This window comes from Notothenia coriiceps, unplaced genomic scaffold, assembly GCF_000735185.1.
Source record: "Notothenia coriiceps isolate Sejong01 unplaced genomic scaffold, NC01 NC01_scaffold00002126, whole genome shotgun sequence".
Taxonomy (NCBI): Eukaryota; Metazoa; Chordata; class Actinopteri; order Perciformes; family Nototheniidae; genus Notothenia; species Notothenia coriiceps.
The window spans coordinates 18,685-44,678 of record NW_011334827.1 but is presented as its reverse complement, the minus strand read 5'-3'; the positions used below and the strand labels follow the sequence as shown (position 1 = coordinate 44,678).

Genomic DNA, 25,994 nt, shown 5'->3' with positions numbered 1-25,994 from the left:
ATGCACGAGGGGAAATATTTATGAATATCAACCAAATTGTTCCTATAAATTAGACAATTATTTTTCTCTGTAAAAAATGACCATCACTAGACCAACAATACAAAAGGTCAAACATGTTACATAAACTACTCAAGGTCTGAACAAGGTCTGAATGAAAGACGATGAGCAACATGACAGTGTGAAAAATAACAGATTTAAAAAGTGAAAAGACTGAGTAAAGAAATTGCTTAAAACATTTAAAGGTGACCTATCCAAGGGGAACTCACCGAGTGTCAGAAAACACACCCCTCTCTATTTTCCTCCATACCCAAATCTCTTAAAAAGGGGCTGCAACGGATCTGATACAGACTGATCCAGATTTGAACACTTCTATGACGTCACAGAAGTGGCGCTACGGCTATTGGGCCAACTCCACCAATCAGGAGGAGACAGCCACGGACATTGCCGTTGGAAAGCGCTGGAGACGCTGTAGTACATATGCCAGGCCTGTAGATGGTGCTGTTCTCACAGAATCAGCCCATGATGAAAAGACAGTGTTAAATTGAGCGAAATGAGGAATGGCTAAAATGCATGATCTGTTTGGTATTTTGAAAAATAAAAAGTATAAATATGCCTTATATAGATATGGTCCTACACTATATTATTAAGATATAGCATGATAGGTCCACTTTAAGCTGCCTTTTGGCACAACAGCAGCCATCTTGGGCCAACAGATACTTCCAAGAACATACGGGAAAGCAAACCAATAATGCTAAAACCCAAAACCTGAGAGCTGGCAGACTCCTACCTGCTGATAGTAGAGTTTCTTGGGCTGCCGTGGTTTGAAGAACTGCAGCAGGTCCCGCAGCGTTCCCTCATAGTTGTGTCTGAGAGGATTTCCTGGACCGTCCCTGTACCTGGCCACCACACCACCAGGCAGGGGGGAAGACAACCCAGGGGGGAGAGAGGGAAGACAGCAGAGAGAGAGAGAGGGGGAGGAACAAAGAAGAGATGAAGGAGCAGAGAAAGGAGGCAAGGAGAGGTGGGTGAACGGGAGGGGAAGACGAAAAAATTCAGAGAAGATGCAGAGAGGCAGAAGAGAGGCGGGAGGGAGGCAGAGTGGGAGGAGTTAGAGGAAAACAACAAAGAAAGGTGGGGGGGGACAGGTTACGCAACATTTCTACTGACAGCTGCAAGTAGTCAAATCAAAGGCAAACATCACACAAGCTGTGAGAAGGACAACAGTACACAAGAGCCCTCTGTAGTTATTTCAAAACGTCACACAATAAGTGTTGTGGTATGGAGTTATGTTGCATAATGCACCAATATTAGTATTTCAGGAATGTCTAATATATGATATTTATTGGGATATTTCTGCCCATGTAGCATGACACATGTTAAACAGCACATTCCTATTAACCGTAGAGCCCCATTTAAAAGTAAGTTAATGCTTTGGAAATAGTGACAATCAGCCCACATTTTACACCATAAGCATTATTGGTCAATGGGGAAGTAGTGTACTAAAAACTCCATAAACGCATGCTGTATTTTCATTCCCCCCAAATCAACAAATGGTAGGAATGAATGTGCAGTATTGTGTTTAAAAAGGTCAACAATAGTGATCAGGGTTTTAAATTATGTATGTTTGCTGCCACTTATAAAATCTATTTAGAACATTTGAGAGTTAGTGGTGCCAGGTGTAAATAAGGAATATATATCATGTAACTCTAATCCCTGAATATTTTTAAGTGAAGACTTAAAAAAAAAGTATAAGTAATCAGGAAATAGAGAATAAGGAAGACTTATCTGCCATGTTGGAAAAAGCATTCAGACCCTTAACTTGAGTAAAATATTTAAACCAAGCTAAAAATATATATATATATACACAAGTTAAAGTCCTGCATTAATGGTGTTACTTAGGTAAAAGTCAGTAAGTATAATCTGCAAAACATGGATGAGACAAGCCTCCTACCCCTGTGACTTGAAGAACTGCAGCAGCATGTGATCTGTGTTCAGCCTCTGTGCTACTGTCTTGGCCACCTGACAAAAAACAAACAACAAAAAAAACATTACAAGTGGAAATCAGCTCAGCCTGTCAGAACTCACTTACAACTGAAATGCCAACAGACTACAGGGAGAAAAAACACATTAAAGATAAGGTGAGACGTGGCATGTTTAAAGCATTCAGGGCACCAAATCTATAGAGAGGCGAAGTCCCTCCCTTTCCGGGGGACCTCCGTGGGACCTTATTTCGGAAAAAGTATGTATTGAAGTCAATGGAGAGAGAAAGATTATCTTTTGAATTGTGCCACGAATTACACATAAGATGTTTGTCAATTTAAAAGATTATTTTGAAAGAAATAAAAAATAAAAATGTGTCGTAAAACTGTGAAGTAACACTTTCTTGTGTGTGAAACCGCTCAATGAACTACATCTCCCGTCTCGCACCACACACCAAGACGGCCGTCACGTTGGCACATTTCACTTCTTTCTTTCAGAATGAGGCGGAAAGTATTAAAAGAGGTGAAAATCACTCCAAGTCTGGGCATGTTGAGAGCTGTACATACACACAAGGGGAGTTAGTCGATTCCGTAAGAGCCAGCATGCGGGACCGGGATTTTTAGTTTTTCTAGTTGCGTATTTTTCATATTCTTATATTTCAACAGTTTTACGACAAACTGTGACTTTTTTGACATGGAAATTATTTTTTAAGATTGACAAACATCATAAGTGTAATTCGTGGCACAATTCAAACGGGATGGAAAGATAATCTTTCTCTCCCCATTGACTTCTATACATCATTTTTCCGAAATAAGGTCCCGTGGGGCGGAAGTAGATGGGCGGGACTTCGCCTCTCTATAGCCTTTGTACATATTAGGGATGCCAGCGATTTTTCGAATATTCGTTACAGTCTCCATAATCGAAAATTATTTTTAACATTTCGATTTTATTTATATATTTTTTTATTATTATTTATGTTTTTCTTTTTTTTCCTGGCTTAGTTTCAACCAAAATATAGACTAATGCTAATAATAGTAATAGTATTAATAATTGTAAATGGCCATTGGTCACACCACCAGTTTGTTTTACTGTAAACTTGGAGGAGGCCAGCAGCGCAGGCGAATAATCGATTAATATTCGCCAGGGCTCTCCGATTTTAGAATTTGATCATGGTCAGTTTCTGGCATCCCTAGTACATATTTATACGGCAGCAAATTACTAAAATAAATAACAAGGCTTTTGACTTGTCAGATAAATATTGGGTAATACTCCATTACTTCAGTGAACGAGTAACGAAGATGGATACAATTCTTTACACAACAAAAAAAAGTATCAACTCTTATGACACGTGTTTGTTAAATCAACATTAAGCACGTTAAGCTGATACAAACAGTGAAATCACTACCTTTTGACCCCTTCACGTCAAACATTAACTCATAAAGCTCTTACCTGAAAGTAGTTCATGCGGTTGGACAGCGTGACGACGAAGCCCGGGTCGTTGTGGATGGTCTTGTCACAGAAGATGACGTCCACTCGGTGGTAGAGATCCCGGAAGTAGTCCTTGGCCGTCGGCAGCTCGCTGCTGTCGCTCTCTGGGTCGTCCCTGCAAGACGAAAGTAGGAGAATTGATTGGAGATGTAGAACATGCCAGGTTTACAGGAGAGGGTTGGACAAAAGTCAAAAAATGTGACGGGCTGAGAGAAAATTAAAAAAAGGTATAAAACAATAGCAGGACAAAGACAAGCAGACGAGTCAACAGTCCTGACAACATTTCTAAACAAGTACTTCCTCCATTTACACACGTGAGCAATATAAACACTTTTCTCTTTAAAAATATTTTTCTTTTTTTTTTTTAAACCTTGGATGTGCACTTTAAAAAAAAAAAAATCATCATGTGATTGCCTCGTTATTTAATATGTTAGTCTACTTACTTTATGTCTGCCTTTGTATCTGCACTGTCCCTTTGCTGAACACTGGAAATGTCCCCGCTGTGGGACAAATAAAGGATTTCTGATTCTGCTACGTCTCCGTTTTTTCTATGCATTTTATTACAAATACCAGAGAGAAATAGTTCCTCTGTCTCACTGGTAGTATAACAAACAGTACTATAATTAAATCATAGAGGTTCAGGGTAAAGGGATGAAACGCAAGCTCTTTTTACAGTCATTGTTACTTGTCTCAGAAAGCATGATGACTGCATCCCCTTCCTCATGCATTCTGACTCCAGCAGCTGTCAGTTAGCACTTCTAGCGGTTAACAACTCCATACGTTTGATTCTACAAGGTTACGCTGTTGTAACGTTTTTAAAAAATAGCAAAATAACTCAGTTGTGAAGTCGTCAAAATATATTGTGATCGAATTAGCTCACACTTTACACCACAAATGTAAAACACACACATAAAATAAAGTCTTACTTCTGGAAGACGATGATGTCCCCGTCCATGAGCTCATCCAGGGCCTTGTCCAGAGAGACATCGTAGTCCTGTATCCGCTCTGTTAGGTTGGGCTTTACTTCCTGCGAGACACAAGGCATCATGGGAAACTTAGTCAACATCTACGGTCTAAGGGGTGTTTGGGTTTGGATGTGTAAACGCAAACAAAAAACAGTTTAGTGGGAAAAAGAGATGCTGTATTTGACAGTGTGAACAGCAGAGTGTGTGAGACAGTTTGTGTTACAATACAAGAACGAACAAGTGAGAGAAAGATGGAGGAATGTGCCACTAAATAAATATATCACCTCATAGAGGATAAGGCTAGTTTCCTGCTGAAACCCGGCTCTCTCACACATGACTGGTAGAAGGTCTCCTGGAAGAAAAGAGACACAAAAATATAATTGAATAAATAAGTTGAAGCCATTTTTACCTAAATTACAAGGTGAGTTAAGCTTAAAATAGACTTCGACCACTTACTTATTTTGCAGGATATAGGTGTGTAGATATGTCCACAATAATTTAAGCTTCTGGTTTTGGGGTCGTACATCTTCAAGAACAACATGACATCATCTAAAAGGAAAAGAGGCAAGGACATTGTTACAACAAAAGGTGGGAAACATGTCAAAGAGTTGCTTTAATGAGTTTTCCAAATTGAAAACTATACACGCAAAAACTAATTCAGAACTTTTGACGTCTACTCAAGTCGGTTAGAAACAGTTCAAACTCAATTCGACTGAGCGTCAACGTGTCAGGGACGTGTGGGACTCACGGTCTTTGTCGAACTTGGGTAATGTGGCCCCACTGGCTGCCATCTCTGGATCCACCGTCTCCAGGAATATTGTCCAGGGATTCTCGTTGTCGCTCAAGTCGATCATCTGAAACGAAACATTGGAAATAAACATTAACGAGTGGAACACAGTATCGGAGGTTTTCGTACAGGTCTTGTAATGCACAAATGCTCATTTCACAATACACTGAAGTTTCATAAGCCTGGTTCTTTGGAGTGGCATGATTGAGATGTCGCCCCCTCGCATTTACATAGATCCTGCTTCCATTGAGTTAAGCTAAACACTGTGAAACTAAAGACGCACCAATCAAAGGTCACCGGTAAACGGCGGCTGGATGTCAGTTAGAAATGCATTTTAATGTTGCCAGTTTAATCGACCAAGGATGATTTAATGACGTATACACAGCGACATCAGAAACATCCTGGAACATGGTGCCGTTTTGGAGAATATTTAACTCGTTTAATAGTTCATAATAAATAATGATAACATTGACCCAATAAAATCTGCACATCTACTGCAAACTATCTTTGTACTGGATGCAAATAAATGATAGTCGTAAGCTTCAGTGGTAGATTGAACAGCAGGAGAAAACAATTCCAAGATGTCCGACGAGTATAACAAATACCTGTACAGGTTACACCCACAAACCGGTCTTCCCAACACTTACCGACTTGCTGCAGTCGGCCTCGTAGTCGAGCATGGCGGGTCGCTTGGTCCCGTTGCTACGCGCCTGCATGGGCCACAGCCTCATCTGGTCCTGTGGGAAACCCTGAGGCAAACGTGTCGTTGAGTTTAATATAACTTGCACGTATAAAAAAAAAAAAAGGTGGAAAGTGGCAACATCAAGAGGACAAAGACAGAAGCACAACACCAGCATATCTTTGAGTCTCTCACCATGGTCTGGGAGAGGGTCTGGACAAACTCCTGCAGTGTGGAGCTCTTCAGGACTTTGAAGACCGTGTACTTCACCTTCTCCTCGTCGTACATGTCGTTGCCCTGGTGACCGCAGAACTGGTCCTCTGTTACTATCTGTGCACAGGAAGAAAAAACAACATTAGTGATTGACAGACAGAACCAAAATCTCGTTGGGAAAATGTATGGAATAGGCAGCTAATTTATCCTGTGACAAGTTTTTCAACACATTTAAAAATGCAAGGATGTTCTCATGTTGAAAATTAGCTGAGATCTGTTACAAAAAATGAGGAACTGAGTCTCTTCCTATTGCCTCTCCAGCAGAAACTGATAAAGAAAACAAATATATTTTTGTCCTGACATAATACTTGGGACAAATAATGAAAGGCACAGCAGCTGACATCTTTGAACAGGATGAAGCTCTCTTATCTTTAACAAGCAGTTTCCTTCAATCACTGCTTTTTAATATCTAGACTACACTGTGACTTCCACATCTTGCTTCTCTAAGTCGTAGAAAACAACCGTCCACTCTGCAGTACAGAAAGGGGCCGTTTTTAGGAGAATTTAAATGCATCGTAAAATATATGAAAAACGGTCATTCTTGTTGTTTCTTTACAGATAGTGAAGGTGTAGTGATGGAGTCCTAATGCACAATCACACCAAGTCTGACAGTTAAAGCAGCGCACTCAGATTCAGCCTTGAGGAATCTTTTCAGAAAAATATCTGACAATACATAAAGATCTTGGTCGGGACGCATTAGGTCCCATAAATGTTTAAAAAAATAAATATGTTTATCTAACAGGGAAGCTGTCAATACGCAAAGCCACCCTAAAAATACTGTTAAAAAAAGTATTATATAATTAAAAACATGTAATATAGAGGCTCACAATAGAGGATATGCTAATAAAAACATGTATATTACATAGCAACAAGATAGCGACAGAAAGACTAGTGAATTAATTTCATTTCAAGTTTTTTTTATTTTTGTTTTGTAGGCAGACCGAGCAGGCCTCAGAGAGTTAAACTTGGGCCTGCGACCATAGTTTTATTGTATTTTGTTTTGAAAATCCACAGCGGAGGTTTGTGTCGAACTACATGCAGTGTATTTTGCATATCTCTCAGTAGCCAACAATCTGTGAGTCTGTTGGCTCGGACATAAACTCGTAATAAATGTATTCTACATTTCATAATAAGAGGTGTAAAACCTGAGAGGATTTTAAATCGCATTTGAACTAAATGCTTATACAATCTGTAGTTGTATTTGTATTGTTGATTTAATGTGTGAACGAGGCGATATAGAGAAGGTTAAGCTGTCATTATTAGGCTGTAATGTGTTATATACTGTTGGAATGGGTAAGCAGGCCTATTGTTTTTGGGATATTTGTGGAGTTAGGTGGTCCGTGAGCATTTTCTATTGGTGAAGTGGTCCTTGGTATGAAAAAGTCTGAGAAACACTGCGCTAGTGGATTGTCAAAGGGGGAGCCTCGTTGCCGGGAAATTATACAGATGGCTAGTCCGCCCCTGAAAAATGTCTATGCAAACGTTATTATTACGGTAATAATAATTTAAAAAAAGATTAATTATTTTAATTATTTTTTTAATTTTCCATTTTTATTTTGTAATCATCTCGCGAACCCCCCGGGGGGTCCCCTACTTTGGGGAACCCCTGTGTTAGAGCAGCGCCTGCAAGGGCCCAATCTGCTGGTCTGGCACCGGCAGATTTACAGCACTGCAGTAGCAACGATGTGAGGAAAGCTTCCAAGCTCCGTTCAGTCTGAAACTCTTAAAAAGCCAAACGCAAAGGGATTCTCTCCAAACCCTTACACTTAGCTGCCTGCACGACAAGTCTGCAAAATGATATAGAAGCGGCTCTGGTTTCCTACCTGGACCTGCATGTAGAGGTGAGCCTCTTGGCGCTCCTTCCTCTTCTGCGCCTCCACCCTCTTCTCCTCCTGCAGACGCTCCACCAGCTGCTGGGGGATGTCCACGTCTGTCATCGGGAGGAGAACTTCGCCTGGGATAAGAGGAGAGAGGCAGGTAAGAATCAGAGCAGACAGACTGCAGTACTGTAACATGTGTGTGTTAGCTAGTCATTGAGAGAGAAACCTAAGGCTGCTACTGTGAAGAACTCAGTTATCAAAGGACAAAGCGGAAACAGGAATGATATCTTCCGTTAAATATACGTAGTGTGGGCTAGGGCAGCACCATTGATCTCAACAGAGCCGGCCAGCTAACCAATCAGAGCAGACTGGGCTCTGGTTTCAGACAGAGGGTGAAAACAGGTTCTGCAGCACAGGCAGTATGAGAGAAATAAAGAGCTTTTTGAACATTAAAGCATGGAAACGTAGAGAAACAAAATAAAATTAGGAATCCTGAACTTTTGCCTAATAGGGCCCGTATAACTCAGAATGTATTTTGACACATGTGCCGTTTGCAAAAGTTTATATAAAGATACGATTGTGGTAAATTGGGCAGCCCTAGTGTTTGCAGATGACGAGAATGATTACGAGCGAGTCATTTCACAGCAGCTGTTGTTGTTATACATTAGCATGACATGCAGAAGGAGTATGTGACTTACTGAGCTTGGACTCGCGGATGTACACCAACATGTAAGCGTTGGTGCAGTGGCGCACTGAGAGGTCGTCATCGTGTCCACCGTAGTTGTGCTCTATGGCCTCTTCCTTGGTGCACCGCGACACCACGTCGTCATCAAACTTACACCACTGAGAGACAAAATAGGTTTGGTCAAATGTTGAATTTCTATTTAAGGTTTGTGTTTTTTTTCATATCCATATTTTAACTTTTACCTTCAGAAAAGGTCTACATACTAACTCGGAAGTACAACAAATAAATATTTAGGCTAATTATTTGTGGTGAAAAGTCAGCCCCAGAGTAAAGCTTGTAGTTGTGATAACAATGGTATTTTAAGTGCAGGAACCCACACCCTGCCTACATCATTTTTGGTGTATAAAAAAACCAACCCATGTACTTACTATTGGTTCCTTTACACTGACTTTGCCGTCTCCTTTCGGGTTAAGGTAGACGACGTAGTGACCGCCGTGGTTGTCGCCGCTGTGCACCAGCACGGCGTGCAGGATGTAGTTGGCCGGGTCCTTTGAGTCGGTCTTCTGGAGGAACTCATCCAGCGGTAACTGCTCAGGAAACTCAAATCTAAGAGTTCAGATGAGAAAGGAGAAGCAAAGAGGAGAGGGGAAATGTGAGAGGATGAAACAGGCAGGGAGGGAGATGTTGAAGAAGAAAGGAAGGGATAGGCAGGAGAATATAGGAAAGAAATTAATGAATGTGTGTGTGTGTGTCTGTACATATACAAAGCTCTCGGGGCCCAGGTGCTGGTGGCAGCTTCACAAGGATGACTCAGAGCTCGTCGAGACGCTTGAGAGGAAAATGAGCTATTCTGGATGGCTGCGCATGTGCGTGCGTATGTGTGGAAAGTCTCACATCGTCGCGGCGGATTATTAAAACACCATTAGCTCCCACAAAGCTTTACACAAAATGATACGGAGTGCAGGAAAACCTCTCAATGACTCATTCTCACTTGTTTTAGGGCAGGAGGTCTGAGAATGTTGTTAAGAGAGTGGGGGCTCAAGTGCCATTTCTGGAAATAGACGGCCCCTTTAACCCGTGTTATTCTAAAGTGTCTCTAAACTTATGTCTAACGATCCGCCGCCGACGCATTATGCGACAGGGAGAGACCTGATGGAGGCAGTGTATGCGTCTGTAAGGTAATATATAAAAAAGCATACGGGAAAGTGGAATAACGGCGTTGTGTTTCTCCTACCTGTCGTTAATCTTGATGTTTTGGTCTGTCTGTGGGTCATACATGAACCTCATCAGCTGCAGATGGAGGATCGGAGGGAAGGTGAGGAACTTCACTCCCTTCTCTGCTTCCTGGAGTACCAAAAAGAAAAAAACAGGTCAGTACGTTACATTGACATTCTCTAACCCTTTACGTTTGAAGTCACTTATTTGAACCAAGATGTTACATTTATATTGGCCTTATAAAAATCATCAGGATCCTGCTTTATCAAATAGAGAACTTTGACAAAGATTTGGGTTTTAAATTAGCTTGAATTCCGATATGGTAAGAATAAATCATGAACTTGACACATAAATGTAGGGGTGGGTACCGAGCCCCGGTATTAAACGGGGCTGAATTATTAAAGACTGTGGTACCGTTAAGCTTCGACGTTATCGGTACTGGAGACATGTAAAAAATGTCATATCTTATGCTACACAAACATTATATTGCCATTTTAGTGTCGCCAACTGTTTCTAATACGCAAAAAGACTGCAGAATGCGTCTATGATTATTTTTTGTATTTTCGATCTTTCCAATCCAGTCAAGAGATCTCTCTCCCCCGTCTGTGTGCGAGGGGGCGGGGCAGTTTACACACACGCAGCTGCTACATGCAACAACACACACACGGAGGAGGAAGCGGAGAGAAAGCGCTCCGAGGTGTGTTTAACTTTACCCGTCTCGATGTGGACAACACTCGTTACCAAAAGTGCGGTAGTCCATAAGAGTTTAGCACGTAAGGGCGGTAACACGAGCAAGTTGTCAGATTTAGTGGGGAAATGCACCGTTTTCGACTGTCTTTCTAGTAGCTCTGTAGCGCCATCCACAGGTACGTTGTATGCTAGCAGCAACACACGGAGTTAACTCAATTCTACAAACATGGGTTAATGATTAGAGGTAACCGAGTTATTTATTTTGTTAAAGTTTCAGCTATTCTGTTTACAGTTCTGTCATCACATTATTTAATATGATGTTAAAACACTTGTTTCTTTTGATGTGAAATATGTATTTAATTTAAATAAAAAGGCAATGTTAGTTTTGTTCACAATTTGTTTAGCTTATTTTTTTTCTCCAAAAGAACCGTTAAAAGACCAGATCGATAACCTTAACGATACCCATCCCTACATAAATTGTTCTGATCCCGTCAAAGTGAAGACTCACCTGCAGGCCATGCTCTCCCGCGTCGTATTTGTTGTCTCCATCTAACTGCTCAGTTGCAACATAATCTTTGAATGACTCGAAGACTGGAAATAAGAACAACGCAAAGATGAGATCAAGAAAATAAACATATTAGAAAACCACAAGTCATGTGGATCCGGTGCAGCACGTCTTTCCCAATGTTTCAGAAAAGCCATGAAGTTGTGTTGATACTTACTGTTCTTCTTTCCTTTAATGCTAAGCTGGATGTCATAGTAGTCCTCTATCCGCTCTGACCGGTAGTCCACATGCTTACACTGGATATATGACTAGAGGGGAACACACGCCGTGTCAGATTGTATGATACAAAGCAAAACCCTTTACCTAATTCTACTCGTAAACTGGCCTTGTTACAGGACACATCCTATGCAAAGCTAAACTACTTTTCTTCAAAAATAATCATACATGTTGAGCTACATTTCTACTACGGCATCTTAGAACCACTTAAAGTAGAGAATGGTAAGAATGTTAAAGTTTAAAGTATTGAATTGAGAGGTTTGAGTCTGACTTTGACCTACAATGGCATCGTCGTGCATTACTGTGTTCTCTTAATTCAACAACCACATAATGCTCACTAAAAATACATTTGTCTTTTTAAAATGGTATTTTTTTGATAATAAGAGAAAAAGGCAGAGTACATACCACCATCTTTCCTCTGAAGAGCTTAGGGATTGTTCCCTCAACACAAGTGCCTTTCATTTTGTTCTCCACATTGTCCAGGAGCTGAAACACACACACAGTGAGTCAGTAATAAATCAGCATGCCGACATGTACCGAACCACATTCTTCAAGAGAGTATGTAAGAACTCACCACTCTGCACAGCTCCTGAACATCATGCTGCATGAAGCTATCTAGTGTCTCCCATCTTCAGAGAGGAAAAAGAAAATGTCCGTTAGATAAAATACGTAGGATTAGGCACTCAAGCCTCTGTAGTGCCGGAATGAGTCCTTAGATAGTGTATGTTAGCACTTCCGGGTTCCCTCATCTCACAGTCAATGACAGTTGCTAACAATCAATGAAATGAGACTACAAAACTCCATCACGTGCAACATTAGCCACCTTTAGCTTAGCGGTGGAGAAGTGAAGTCTGCAAGCATGACGTTGTTTGTTTATAGCCTAATATTTGCCTTTTACTTCCAGGCGATTGCATTTACACTTCAAACATTGTGTTGTTTTCATCTGGAGATTATCCTGCCTTTAAGTATCATAGACATGTGTTTTCCACAGATCTTGTCGTCTGCAATATTTCAACATTAAATGAAAAAATCCCATTGGCTTTGGGTGAGGGAGTCTTTGTGATGCCAACATCCGGTTTGGCCTACGGAAATACAAAATGTCAAGGACAGCCAGACTTCTGTAAAGAAAGGTTACACTACCCGAAGGACTTGGTCAGTTTCTTGGTGCCGACGGGTTTGTCGCTGTGTTGCAGCTCGTAGAAAACCCTCTGCAGAGCCAGGGGAACGCTCTTGGACGAGTCATCTCCCTCTGTGGGCATCATGTACACCGCCTGGGGGAGAGAGTCAGGACCATTTCATACATCAATACTCTAAAATGGAGGTTAAAAAAAATCCTGGCCTATAAAATCCTGCCTGAAGCCGATAGTGACATGGTTAAACTGTACACCCCAGCACGTGCACTCCGCATCAGCCAAACAGCTCGATGCACCCGCACTGCGAGGGGGACCCAAGTTCCCATCAGCAAAAACACGTGGGTTTGCTATCCTGGCTCCAAAATGGTGGAATGAGCTCCCTATTGAAATCACAGCAAAAAGCTTACACATCTTCCGGCGCAGACTGAAAACTCATCTCTTTTGACTCCACTTCGAGCAATAGAACTATTAACAAAGCACTTTCTGATAAACAACCTGATTTTGTTTAGTTATCACTTTATTCATAAAATATTTGGAAACATTTTTTTTTTTTTCTTGTGTGTCAGTCATCCACACCAATCAGAAGTGCTGTGCTCCACATGTACCAGTCATTGTTAACCAATCAGAAGTGGCCCATGATAGTAGGTGATAGGCAGATTGATCCAATCACCTGCCAAGTATTTTTGAAACACTTTTCCAAATGGCTTCCAATGGAGCTTTCCTAGATGGTTTGGTGAAACAAACCATCTGAGTCAGGTTAGTAATGCTCCATCACATGTTTCTATTACAGGGTGAATCTTAAACTGAAGCTTGACTTTAAAGCAACCCAATGGAAGTTTCATGTAAGTTTAGTTACTTCACTCGTAGCTCGGGCTGCTAGAGACGGGAGCACGTTGATACGACCTTCATAGCCGGAGATATGGCCGCATTTTATATAAACTTCCGTTGGGTCGCTTAAAAGCAAATATCGCAAATCGAATCATCTGTCAGAAAGGTCGCACTTAGATTATTTCCCCAAATCGTGCGAACCTAAACAGTGGTACATCAAATGTTGTAGAGGAGCATTAATAACCAATTACTCATAGTAACAGGAAAGGCAGCAACACATAAAAGAAGCATACAATACATATGCAAGCTGTGAATTTAAATAAACATAACAATATTTAGGTAACTGCCATCAATATGTGTCACAATGTGGATAAAGGTAGACAAACACTGAGCGAAGGCATTGGTTGGCATATTTACACAAGAAAAATCTTTATCTGCTAACCAAACCAACATATGAAATACAATGTGTAGCTCATATAAAAGAGACACACAGATGAAAATAATAAACCCATACCCGTCGTAGTTGGTTGGTGAAGAAGAGCGTCTGTAGCAGGCTGTTCATGTAGCAGGTCGCTCCCTGGTTCTTCAGTCCAACATAGCCTGTGTGTTTCTTTGAGTCCCATCTGTAACAGAGAGAAATGGATGTTATTACTATAATCCTACACATAGGTTTCTGGGAGTATTGTAGGACAGTCAACACAGCGAGAATTGAGTGCTACGTACGCCACTCCGTGTGGGGCATCTGCCTGGACATAGACTTCAAATGTGACTTTGTCCTCATCAACGAAGCCCCTCTCTGGATCAGTCACATCCTGAAACAACACCAACAAAACAGTTAAGATCAATAGGAGTGGGTAGAAGTAGAAGCACTGACTTGCATGTTTAGCTTTATTTATAATTAAGAAGTCCAAATAAACAAATGGCAAAGTTTCTTCTATACACTCAATCCAAAAAAAAAAAGAAAAGTTGAATACACAGCTAAGATGAATACTTCTATAAGTTCTGATTGAGGTTGTGAAAAACATATGGGTTTATTCATGTTAGTGTTTGATGCATTAATCTTTCTTCTACTTACACTCCAGGACATGAAGTTGGAGAAGCCCCAGTCATTCTCTTTGTGGAAGAACAGGTGACTGATCCTGCGGCTGAAAGACTTCTCGTCGTCTTTGTAGTTGATGATTTTCAGCATGGCCTGAGCGTGGCACGACCATGACCTGCAAAAACAGAACGCAGGAACATTTTAAGGATGTCTGTGGCATTCACACAAGTGCCATTTAGTGTCTATGTAAGAACCTGAAGAGGTTTTAGGTGTGTGCATGCGGGCCTTTGCCACGTTCCCCACAATCCCTGGTCCGGCCAAGACTCTTACGTGGAATCTGACTCTGCGTTGCACTGCAGGAAGAAGCCCACGCTCTTCTGGTGTGGCCGGTCGGGGTAGAAGCGCGGCATCACCATGATCTTCCACGGCAGGTTCCGGACGAAGCAGGACGGGCTGAGCACAGACTCACTCAGGCGGCTGAAGCGCTCCACCACGAAGCGGAAAGTCGCCTCTGACCGCCAACTGGTGTCTGTGGGAAGATGGAGGGAGACGGGGGGGGAAAGGGGCGGCGTAGGTTAGGTGGTGAACGGGTTTCCTCCAGCGACATGACTAGATGTAACTGGTTAAGGACGCAACGTAATGTGAGAATATGGGTAAGTCAAAGGATAGTATTTAACCTGGATCATTACCTAAAACGATTAAACTCACCGCACTGGCTTTAAAACAAGCAAAATGGTAAACGGACTGCATATGCATATAGCACTTTTTCAGTCTATGCAAATCCTCAAAGGGCGTTAACATATACAAAACAGCATTCACTCATTCACAGAGGCAGAGGATTCCATACAAGGACTCATTTGATACACAGCCGCCCATTAAAAAGTGTTTGTTTTTGTGTTTGTTAGTGTAAATGCAAATCATCCTCACCATCTTCCATGTCTTCCTCTGTGTGTCCATCTGCCATGGCAACGTTACCATTGATCACCGGGTTGGCCGGGATTCTTGGAGGGTCGTCCGTGTCTCCAGCTGTAAAAGAGAGGGACAGTATGATAAGACTGTATGGTAGTAGCCTAGATAAGATGGAACCTAACTATGTAACTTCAGCAGTTCAGAAACGAGGGGTCAAAATTGTAAGATCATCTGACAGATTCTTACAATTAGGCAACAAGACCTAAAGAAGTCAGATGTGGCTTTCTGTCAGATTCGTATTCATTCAAGTTACACATTGAAATGAAGAAACAGCGATAGCCATTTCAAACCACAGTATATGCGTTGATTAAAACAGAACACCCGCTCTATCTGACCATTTTCATTCTAGAAAAAGTGGTGAAAAAAAATCAGAGTAAACATACTTTTTATAATGTTTAAATATTTTAGCTAATGAAGTGTCATCAGGTTGTGGAAATTATGGGAACCATTTAGGGGGGATTTGGCAAGGTGTCTGTGCACCCTTTTAAGATGGGCAATCTGATCATTTGCGCTGCAATCTAAAAGGGATAAAAACCGCTTGTACCAACTTTGAATGGCTTTTGAATTACAACTATCCCTATCTTTATCCCCACTGAAAGTGATCCTTCTTTCCTCTTTTATACATTTCACTGGGAAAACTCCACTGAGCAAACATGACAAGTCTTCTTTCCCAGTCTGTGAATCAGAGAGAGAGAACGTGTGTGACAAAGACCGTGCGACATTACAGTAGGCTGGGTAATTATGGACACAATGCAGGAACAGGCTGCAAGTCATCGCTCAAACAAAAACACACGCGCACACAGAAGACAACAGTTATCCCAGCTGAATAAGGAGCCTCTTCCATCAAAACACACTGATCAAAGGGAGAGATTAGAGTAAGGAGGGAGTGAAATCTGCCTGTATCCTGTTATGATGGCAGTGATGCAACAGGAGTCAGCATCGATATGAGCACTCGGGCATATGTCTCCGAATGTGTTGATGTGTCAGTCCGTCTCTTACACCGGATTTAATGTGATCCTCGTCTTCCTCCCAGCTGAGAGACGCAATGGTGTCAGTCGTGTGCGTCTTCGGGTAACGTTACTGACCAAGTCCTCCAGGGAAACTGACCTCATTTCCACAAGTGGATTACACCCCACTAATGTGGCTTGTCAGTCAACTCTATGACAATTTCTTGTCCCGCCTTCAGAGCAGTACATCCTAATGGATCAGTCGCTAAAATTTGCACAAGCTAGACCAATAATTTCATATTGGATGAAAACACCCCTAAGGCCTACAGTCATTCAAACCAACATGCAAGGGGGAAATCAGAAGCCTCTCAACCCAGTGATTTATTATTTATAAATGTATATTTCCAAGAAGCATAACAGTAATTGAACATTGTATGCTGCGGTAGCACAACAACAGTAAAGGCTAATAAAAAACGCAAAAATACATATTTTAATTTCACGTGGGGAGGGCCAACTAAATATTATAATTCTTCCTCCTTTCCAAAGCCTCTGGACTAAAAACAGCAAATAAAAGTCGTCACCAAGACAAACTGTATGCTGGGGAAATAAAAAACTATCCCCAGATGTGTGTTTAACCTACAACAACAAGGTTATAACAGCACAGCAGATCCTAAGACTCTTTCTTGGCACATGATGCATCGGACCACACTAATGCATTACATAACACCCCTAAAACAATATCATGAAGTACCATTATATCGCTAAATTAAACTTGGACTTTTAAGGTTATTTATTAGAATCTTAATCATGTGCTATTAGATAAATTGTTATTTTTGTTTTCCAATAATTTAACACAGGATTGAAGAGCCACAACACTTTTTTTAAATAACATATCATCAGAGATTGTTTTTGTGGCAGCAACAGCCTGGCATTTGAGTAAGTTTGCATTGGCAAAACAGATAAAATGACTGAGATATGCAGAGAATATGATGGATTAACCCCACTGCAACTGTATAAACAATCAACCCATGAAATAGTGGTATGTTTATCTATAGGCAGGCGGAAAAAAAGTGAGGAGTTTATTTTGTCAACTTGTTTTCACTGTCCTTGTAAGGCTGCAGTGCACTTGGAATTAATCCAACAGGGGTGAACCAGCAACTAAGGGGTGAGTGCACCTGCTACTAGTAAGAAACGTATCAAAATTACTAATTCAAAATGTAAAAAGCACATAGGACAGTGTGTACTTGATAAATTATGTAATTAAATAAGATAAGATATTTACAGAGCAACCTAATAACAAGAAACAATGTGGTTTACAAACAGATCATAAAATCACTAGGACCAAATGACGCAGTGATGCTGAAGTCTCCCTCAAGCCTCTACTCAGTCCAAAGTTGACATTAATAAAAAGAAAACTTTGTAAAATGTGATGGTGCGGGTGTTTTGTGTGTCTAAAGTGCCTACCAAACGCTAACATAGGTGGCCCTTGCTACAAAGCTGTATAACAAAAACACAGATCATTAAAAATGGCGAGCTCCATGCCGTTTGGTCGTCCATACAATGAAGCAGCAAATCCCCGCGCGGGCCTGGCTTACCGCAGCGGCGACTACCGTTACTTGCCAGCACTGCCACCCGCTTCACATAATACACTATCAAACGTCAACATATAATTTAACAAACTCCAAAACCACCACATAATTTAAAGTAAGTCATACAGATTGTCATATGCCCTACTGGCAAGGCTAAACTTGTTATACCACGCAGTCAATTTAGCAAATCACGATCGACGTATCTGCGTTAGTGTTAGCCACTTAGCTACCTAGCAAACACTAGCCTCATATTAATCTGCAGGCAGTTATTAGCCGACATTAGCTGGATTCACAATACCCGCAGCGAAATAGAATTAATTCTAGCGAAAGGGTATGACACAGAGTGCGTTTTTTATATCGTTCAACGGCCAATAGAGACAACAGGAACATCTAGATTACGTGAGGCAAATATGCAAGGCCTAACAACCAAATCGAACATTGCAAAATACAAGCCACCATTTTGGATCGCCACACACCCCCTCCGTGAGTGTTAGCCGATCAGCTAACTAGCATGCTAGCCAGCAAATGACAGTAAATAAATGGGGGTTGGAGCTAATTGGCTAGCTTAAAATTAGCTGTCTCGCAAGCAATGTACATTCCCTCTTGCCAGTTTAATGAAAAACATTGAGCAATAAAACAAATGTCCGTAATTCGCCTATGGTCAAAACATATAAGCCAGACAGATTTACTGAAATAGCATTTTAAGAATCACACTGAAATAATAATGTACACAGTATGTGCTTTCGTTTGTTTGCAGGCCCGCATTTAACGCCATCAGACACGATGCTAACACAGTCATTTAGAAAAAGATGGCTTAACGTTTCACGCATAACGGTTATTAACGGGCTATGTTTTAAGTAATATGTTAGCATAGAAAATAACATTTTGTTCACGTAGATGAGAAACGCAGGTGCCGATATCTATCCAAATCAATCACAATACGTCAAAGTAGCAAGATTTAATTTACCTAGCGATGGTTCCGGTTTAATTGCGGTGTTTACAAACATTAAACGTTAAGTTATCAACAATCAACGGGCCTGAAGTTCTGTGACTGCATGTTGATTCTAAACTGCGATGATTTGGCAAACGGCATCGGAGAGAACTTGTCACAGCGACCGATCGTGAACAAAACAATTCCCAAAGATGCAAATTGATTTTTTGTGTGTGTTATGTTTAACACTGTTTTTGAACAGCTAATGATGGGTTATCGACCAGCATGTGAATATTGCAAGAATACGGAGAGGAAAAACAAGCCCCCTTAGCTTATAACGCAAAATGAGGTCAGCTCCACACAAGTATGCTGCAACGGACGCACAATCAGCAAAAAATGCAGCTGGCTATCCTAGCTAGCATCGGGCCTTCGTGTTTACTGTAAAGTTGAGCTCTGCGTTCACAATTTCAACTTCATGCATTTCTCGTGCAACAGTTAAATTAAGGGTTTAAAGTGTTCGTTCACCCTTCTATGGACCATAACTCACCTTCCATCTCCATGTCCTCCGGTTCGCTGAGCTGCTGCTCCCCGGCTTTCTGTTGCTGCTGCTGCTGCGTGTGGTGATGGTGGTGGTTCATGTTGGCAGCTGTTGTTGTTGTGGTGATGCTGTTGTCGACCTTGTCTAGGGTCGGCTCTGGGGGGAACCGGGTTCTGGACTGCTGGTGAGGTGTGGTAGGATGCGGAGCTGGGGTGGACAGGTCGAGCCTTGGCGGCCGGGCCTGCTCTGTCGCGACCTCGGCCTTGTCCGCAGTCAGCGCCGGGGAGTGAGGAGGGGAGGTCGGCGGGGGAGCGGGTAGAGAAACGCGGACGTATTTGCTCGCTATTCGCCCAATCTCGGCGCCTTTGGTGGGTGCTAGTCGCTGTGGGTTGACGGGGATTGGTGGGCAGGGGCTCCGAGGAGGGGAGGCCCGTTAAATTAGCTAAATCAATCCGGCTTTACCCCGGGAAATGTGGGGACAACGCACAGCACGACCTGCACCGTGAGGAACAAATACCCTGTTTATTGCTAAGCTACCTGACACTAGGCAGCGAACTGGTGATATAGGTACAACAACAATGAAAACAACGGTTCATTTGCTATTAACACACATTCAACAACTTTATCTGCGATATCCCCAATCCGTGTGCTCCTCCGATTGTCCCTCGTCTGGGGAAGAGCGGAGGAAAGAGCTATCCATTCAAACCAGTTTCCAATACTAGTGTTGATTTGGAAGTTCGCGAAGACGAGAGTTGCCCGCACGGCCCGACATAAACCAAATCCACGCAAACCGCCCCTTAACCTAACACAATGCACAACAAAACACGGCACCTGGTTGCATTTCTATGCTAACCCTCTTGTTTCTTTTGAGGAATGTGCCCGGTCATACAACATTAACCTGAGTGGCTCTCTTCTAAACCGCTCCTCCCGTGGTTTGTGATGTGTTGAGTCTGAGGTAAATCTCAAAATGGCGGTCGCGCTCTTCTCTGTAATGTCACATCCGCATGGAGATCCAGATCCAAACACCATGGCCCATCCCCGGCCAGGTTCACATCCATGTTATAAATGGACGAGACCTGGTACAGGGGAACAACATATTAGTGCAACAACAACAATTTAAAATTAAATGAAGTTATAAGAATGACAATTCAGGGCCTAGCATATTTATGACTTGCACTGGAGCCCAAATCAGTGATTTACAATGGCTTGAACAGAAAGCAATATTTCAATAATAATAAGTAGGCCTAATTAAGTGTACTCAATTAATTTCCTATCGTACTATTTTTTCCACAAAAATACTTTAACATAGTTAAACAAAAAATAACATTAAGATTTGTTTTAACTTTAAAACATTTGTTATGAAACGGTGTTGTAAATAAATAGTTATTCCTACACATTTTATATTGACATTTGTGTAAGAACAACATTCCTACCGAACTGGAGCATTTATTGCCTATTATAATAACTAATAAAAACCAGACTTTATCAATTAACAGGAGACTTATCGAAGAAAATTATTGTGCTTTTTGTTTTTACTTCAATGCATTATTTGTATATTAATGGTATAGCATTTCAATTAGCAACATTCCACTCCAGGGGCCCTGCATTCAGTGTATGGTAGCCCATTGCTGCTTTGTGGCGTCTACACATTTTGTAACCTCATTTATTTTGTATGTACTTTTATTGTACATTTATTTCATTTACATTTTTAATTTCCTCCTAAACCTGATTCGTGATTCTCAAGGTTGCATTAAAGCAAGGTTACATTACCATTGTACGTTTTTAATTTAGATCAGGGATGTATGAAATCAACAAGAAATACCCTGAAATAAATCTCACAAATAACCATTTTCACTTATTTTCATAGGACCAAGTTTTATTTGAGCTGAATAGCACACACACACACACACACACACACACACACACACACACACACACACACACACACACACACACACACACACACACACACACACACACACACGACAACAACAAAAGTATACCGCAATATAAGCCAATTAAGTGAAATCAAAGATAAAAAAACATATTTAATCAAAGATGAAAAAACACATTTAAAAAAGGCTTACAATAATGTCACTTTTCTTACTTGTAACCTTGTATATCATTGGGTGTGACCATTTTGGAGGACAACCTACTGCCTATCATGAAATATCACATAAGCAAGGCAGTGTTCATCATTTTCATAATACTTAGCAATCCAAATCTTCATTGCTGTAACCAGAAGGTGCTTTGCTGTAATAGACATGCATTCTCATATTTGAGTAAATTGCACCATGCAGTGGTGAAAAATAATATTACACCAGGTCATAATACCCGTCGCAGTTAGGCTTTTTATGATCACTGACTTCCTCTCGTTTATGTAATTTCCTTTTTATTTGTTAAATTGGTGTGCATAACATTTTAATTATTTTCCTTATCATTTTTCTCTCCATTTGAGCAGGTCAAAAATGTTTTTGTAGGTAAATTATCATGAGTCATATATGGACTTGTAGAGGGTTCATGTGAGTCGCCCATATTATAGTGTATATATATAACTGTATAAATAAGGTGTCACCCCTAATATTAGAGGCCTTCAATTAGCTGTTGTCGGAAAAAGTAGATATGGTTAATATATGTAGGCCTATGTCCTTTCCCCAGCTTGTGGGTTCAGAATTAATTATAAAGTGAAAGAAAATACGCTAAGAGAAGGATAAAATAATAAAGTTGATAAAAAACAGTATTTATAAAGCACTTTTCAAAACAAATAATCACATTGTTTTTATTGAAACTGCAGATTTTTCACGACACAGCTTGCTCTCTCTCGCAAGCTTGTGAGGAATTTTCACTGTGGTTCTTTTGTGTCAATGCTTTGAGCGACGTGTCCGTGAGCCAATACGATTCTGAATAAAGCTTTCAAGCCCGCCCTGCAGTGTTCATATGACCAATCATAGTCGAGATATGATATAATGGGCGGGCTAAAGCACACAACAAGATAGTCTGCGTTGTATATATCACAACGTCGGCTACCAGGAAAAATAGTTAGCTGAGCTTATCTTCACAGATGGTAGTGGGGCCAGAGAGCAACGCTGTATTGTAGGGGCAAACTATTACAAATCAAACAGCATTCATGAATGTACTCAAATAATTATTCATATAGGGCCCGATACTAATAGTTTAATATATAAAAAGGAGCATCTAACTCCTGTTTTTGGTGCATTAAATGGAGGAGAAGAAGGAAGACGGAGACTCGGAGATACAGGAACACGGACCCGAGCACTGGTTCTCAAAATGGGAGCGGCAGTGTTTGGCCGAAGCGGAACAGAGGGAGCCGAGCGAGGAGGAGGCCGACAACGACCAGGATAAACTGTGGCATCTCTTCCAGAACTCCGCCACCGCCGTGGCACAGTTATACAAAGGTGCACACCAGCGCTTTCTTTTTGCCTGTAGTTGATCCAACTAGGCTAACATTGCTAGTTAGCATTTAGCTTGTTTGTTAGCATCCTGGCTAATTACGCGTTACTGTGAACTAACGTAGAATGCTAACTAGCCTGCTAGAAAACTCATCAAAACTGGGTAACGTTTACAGCTGATTTGGCAAAGGCTAAATTTAGCTAGCTGTTAGCCAGTGACATAAAATAGTTACGAAACCTGGTTATATTGTCAAACAACTATCATTTTTACTGGCATAATTAAAGTATCTCAACATGAATATATTTCGCAATTCGACGGCTTGTTGAAGTTTAGTCACCAGAAGAAAGCTAACGTTAGCCGGGCTAGATACAAAATGGCGATGGTAACAACAATCGTAGCTACGCGACATTCCCAGATGACAGTCTCTGGTTTACTGTCAGTGTTACCATCTGTTCCACCAGACATGACTGACTGTTGAAATATGCTATTATAGTATATAGAGTTAACGGCACTTACATTCACTCTTGTTCTTAAACGCTCGGTTTGCTGCTGATCGAGCAGTTTGTTTAGCAACGCGTAATAATCACAAAATGGCGAGGATTGTATTCTGTGGAAATATTGGTTTGTGAGCAATATGCTATCGTTAAGTTACCATCAAACATACTACATTCCTGTCTATTATGTCAGAGCTTGTTAAGTGAATCCGTGTTTGACATGTATGTTTGACATAGCAACTTTACTGCTGATGATGCAGTTAAGTTGGTGTGTCGGTGCTTTCTTGCTAAATAAGCTGCTGGCCATCTAGCGCTGGCTGACAGTTATTTTTATGCCAAACCATGTCCCTGCAATTTTAGAAGCAGGACAAAATGGCGAATGAAAATGATCTCCACTTCAACCCTGTAATCACCAAGCCTCTCAAATGTTTTGTTGTCCTTTTTTAGGTCACATTTATTCAGAATGCTTTCTTTCACATGTGTGTTATGCATAGAAACTAAACATATTTCCCCTTTCCGACACAGACAGAGTATGCCATCAGCAGGGCCTGTCATTGTGGGTGCCATTTCAGAACTCTGCCACAGCAGTCACCAACCTCTACAAAGGTAACTATATAACCACATCTCTCCATACTCGTGCTATTGGGCAAGATATATCGGTCTGCTAACTACTACACCTACAGTTGTTTGTGTGCTTTCATTTGATCAATACAGATTGTTGCTGACTATCATTGTACTTTTAAATGCAGACATGTTTTATTGACGGGCTCATCCAACAAGTGGTAAACACTCTTATCCGCTCTATTGATCTGTCTCTCACAGGGCTTGCAGGTCTTTGGTATGTCTGCGTGTCATGTTCACTGTAGGGATAGATGAAAAATAGACCTTATTTAAAAAAAAAAAAATCAAAAAATGGTATAACAATGTAAGGAAATTACCAGTAAAAGGGAGGCGGTTTGTTGTAGTAAGAATGAGATTCTACTGGACTTGACTCCCAATTTGGCAGTTTACCTTCCAAAACCTGGAAGAGGGTAGAATTAGCTTTAGGGAGTGAGCAACTTCCAGAAGTAATTTGCTGTTTCTTTCAAAAGCTGTCAGTCATGTGATTTTCCTCTTATGTTTTCCCCAAAAATGTATAGAAATAAAAGTATCTACATCATAACCCATGATATTTAGATGTCTCCATGTTCCTATGCCAAATATATTTCCAAGCTGTATGTTATTTAAGGTGTCATTATCTGCTTGGCGTTCCAACACATGATAATGAAAAATTCTAATTATTTTTATATTGCATTTTTTTACCATCTCAGAGAGTGTGGAGGCCCATCAGAGAACCTTTGATCGGGGCATCCAGACAGGCCACCAGCGCCGTAATAAGGTGGGTCTTTTTTCTCCTGCATCCGGACAAATTGTGATGCTACCCCTTCCTGTCACATTTGTTTGAAATGTAAGAACCAGTGCTTTTAGATTATTTTAAGTGTACACAGCAGGCGTGTTCAAGAGGGATACAAATTGCATCATAAAATGAAACCTTGCCTAAGGACGGATTGCGCTTGTATTGGATTGCAGGACATGCTGGCCTGGGTGAAGAAGCGACGGAGAACCATCCGCAGGGAGGATCTTATCAGCTTTCTGTGCGGCAAAGCACCACCGCACAGGAGTAGCAGGACCAACACCCGGCTGGCCATGGTGGCCCCGAGTCGGGCTAACTCTCCAGCGGAGACCGGCTCATCTGTGGAGGCAGACCTGCAGCCCTTCAGGGAGGCCATAGCACTGCACGGTGAGTGAAGAGCCCACCATTCTGTCCATCTAATCGGATATTTGATTTACAACCCAGGAGGTTGATACATTGATGCATAAAAAACTGATGGTCTTTAAGACCAGTATATGTTAAATACCAGCCTTTGTATGAGGGCATGCTCACTAATTAAGGTACTTCTATGTGTTCGTGAGACCTACTGATTCCACAAACTTGATAAATATAAGGTTTTACAATGCACTAGATTCAAAGGCTTAAAAAAAAATAACAGAATGTACAATTAAATACTGTACTGGGGTATAAGGTATAATTCTCCTTATTTTTTTATAATATATGAACATGCAGACTTTATATAAGGTGAATTTCCTTTCCTTATTGACTCTTTTACTGATTTACAAATCTTCTAAGGTAAAACAAATAACTGTGTTGACTTGAAAGCACTGAAGTACAGAAAGTGTATTCCTGGAAGAGTGTGTGTGTGAGAGAGCAAGTCTGTGTTAATTTCGTTGACTAAAACTATGACGAAATATGTTCGTCAACGACCTTTTTTTCCATGACGAAAACTTGACGACGGCACAGACGGCAGTAAACAATAACTGTAACGAAATCATCATGCCATATCGTTGACGAAAAGTGACGAGACGAAAATGTAGTTAACTAAATAAAAACTATGCCAAAATCTCTCTTTACTTTCGTTGACGAAAAATGAGGAGACGAAATATTATCAAAGATAACGTTACATCTCTGATAGTCAGTTTTTCATTTCCGGTGCTGCGGCTGGGCAGCAGCTGTGTGTCTGTGCTGCGCGCGGCGGTACATTTGAATTACATCGGGCCAGCGGCACACTGTGAACTGTCAGGAAGACTTGGGTCTAACTCATGGTCTAACTAACCTTATTTAACAGATAATAAAATGGCAACAACAGGGCTTGGGAGCAGTGGTTGCGTTAATCGAATACCCTCCGCCCCCCCGTCAGCGCGAGTGAGTGATAAA

The 25,994-nt window shown here is 41.1% G+C and overlaps 2 protein-coding genes across 4 annotated transcripts in view; one reads left to right on the top strand and one right to left on the bottom strand.

Moving 5' to 3' along the window:
- Nucleotides 1-20,313, bottom strand: part of usp7 (ubiquitin specific peptidase 7 (herpes virus-associated)) — a 26,139-nt gene extending 5,826 nt beyond the window's left edge. Inside the window, exons 1-25 of one of the 3 annotated variants that reach the window (XM_010794868.1) lie at nucleotides 19,347-20,313; nucleotides 15,291-15,389; nucleotides 14,694-14,892; nucleotides 14,400-14,538; nucleotides 14,048-14,136; nucleotides 13,839-13,947; nucleotides 12,504-12,634; nucleotides 11,938-11,992; nucleotides 11,769-11,849; nucleotides 11,305-11,395; nucleotides 11,091-11,173; nucleotides 9,912-10,021; nucleotides 9,106-9,283; nucleotides 8,691-8,835; nucleotides 7,996-8,126; nucleotides 6,095-6,229; nucleotides 5,868-5,969; nucleotides 5,182-5,287; nucleotides 4,890-4,982; nucleotides 4,718-4,785; nucleotides 4,395-4,495; nucleotides 3,912-3,968; nucleotides 3,430-3,583; nucleotides 1,952-2,019; nucleotides 788-896 (exon numbers count right to left, since the gene is read on the bottom strand). In XM_010794868.1, coding sequence (XP_010793170.1) covers nucleotides 788-896; nucleotides 1,952-2,019; nucleotides 3,430-3,583; nucleotides 3,912-3,968; nucleotides 4,395-4,495; nucleotides 4,718-4,785; nucleotides 4,890-4,982; nucleotides 5,182-5,287; nucleotides 5,868-5,969; nucleotides 6,095-6,229; nucleotides 7,996-8,126; nucleotides 8,691-8,835; nucleotides 9,106-9,283; nucleotides 9,912-10,021; nucleotides 11,091-11,173; nucleotides 11,305-11,395; nucleotides 11,769-11,849; nucleotides 11,938-11,992; nucleotides 12,504-12,634; nucleotides 13,839-13,947; nucleotides 14,048-14,136; nucleotides 14,400-14,538; nucleotides 14,694-14,892; nucleotides 15,291-15,389; nucleotides 19,347-19,437 — 2,724 coding nt within the window. In that variant the 5' untranslated portion in view covers nucleotides 19,438-20,313. Of the gene's footprint in view, nucleotides 1-787; nucleotides 897-1,951; nucleotides 2,020-3,429; nucleotides 3,584-3,911; nucleotides 3,969-4,394; nucleotides 4,496-4,717; nucleotides 4,786-4,889; nucleotides 4,983-5,181; nucleotides 5,288-5,867; nucleotides 5,970-6,094; nucleotides 6,230-7,995; nucleotides 8,127-8,690; nucleotides 8,836-9,105; nucleotides 9,284-9,911; nucleotides 10,022-11,090; nucleotides 11,174-11,304; nucleotides 11,396-11,768; nucleotides 11,850-11,937; nucleotides 11,993-12,503; nucleotides 12,635-13,838; nucleotides 13,948-14,047; nucleotides 14,137-14,399; nucleotides 14,539-14,693; nucleotides 14,893-15,290; nucleotides 15,390-18,835; nucleotides 18,922-19,346 lie in introns of those variants that run through there. The other 2 variants (XM_010794877.1, XM_010794885.1) reach the window with 2 other exon arrangements.
- Nucleotides 20,314-22,378: 2,065 nt separating this feature from the next.
- The window catches only part of LOC104965835 (UPF0472 protein C16orf72 homolog), a 9,271-nt gene continuing 5,655 nt past the window's right edge, over nucleotides 22,379-25,994 (top strand). Inside the window, exons 1-4 of the mRNA XM_010794856.1 lie at nucleotides 22,379-22,753; nucleotides 23,768-23,848; nucleotides 24,553-24,620; nucleotides 24,812-25,022. Of these exons, the coding sequence (XP_010793158.1) occupies nucleotides 22,558-22,753; nucleotides 23,768-23,848; nucleotides 24,553-24,620; nucleotides 24,812-25,022 (556 nt within the window). The 5' untranslated portion in view covers nucleotides 22,379-22,557. The remainder of the gene's footprint in view (nucleotides 22,754-23,767; nucleotides 23,849-24,552; nucleotides 24,621-24,811; nucleotides 25,023-25,994) is intronic.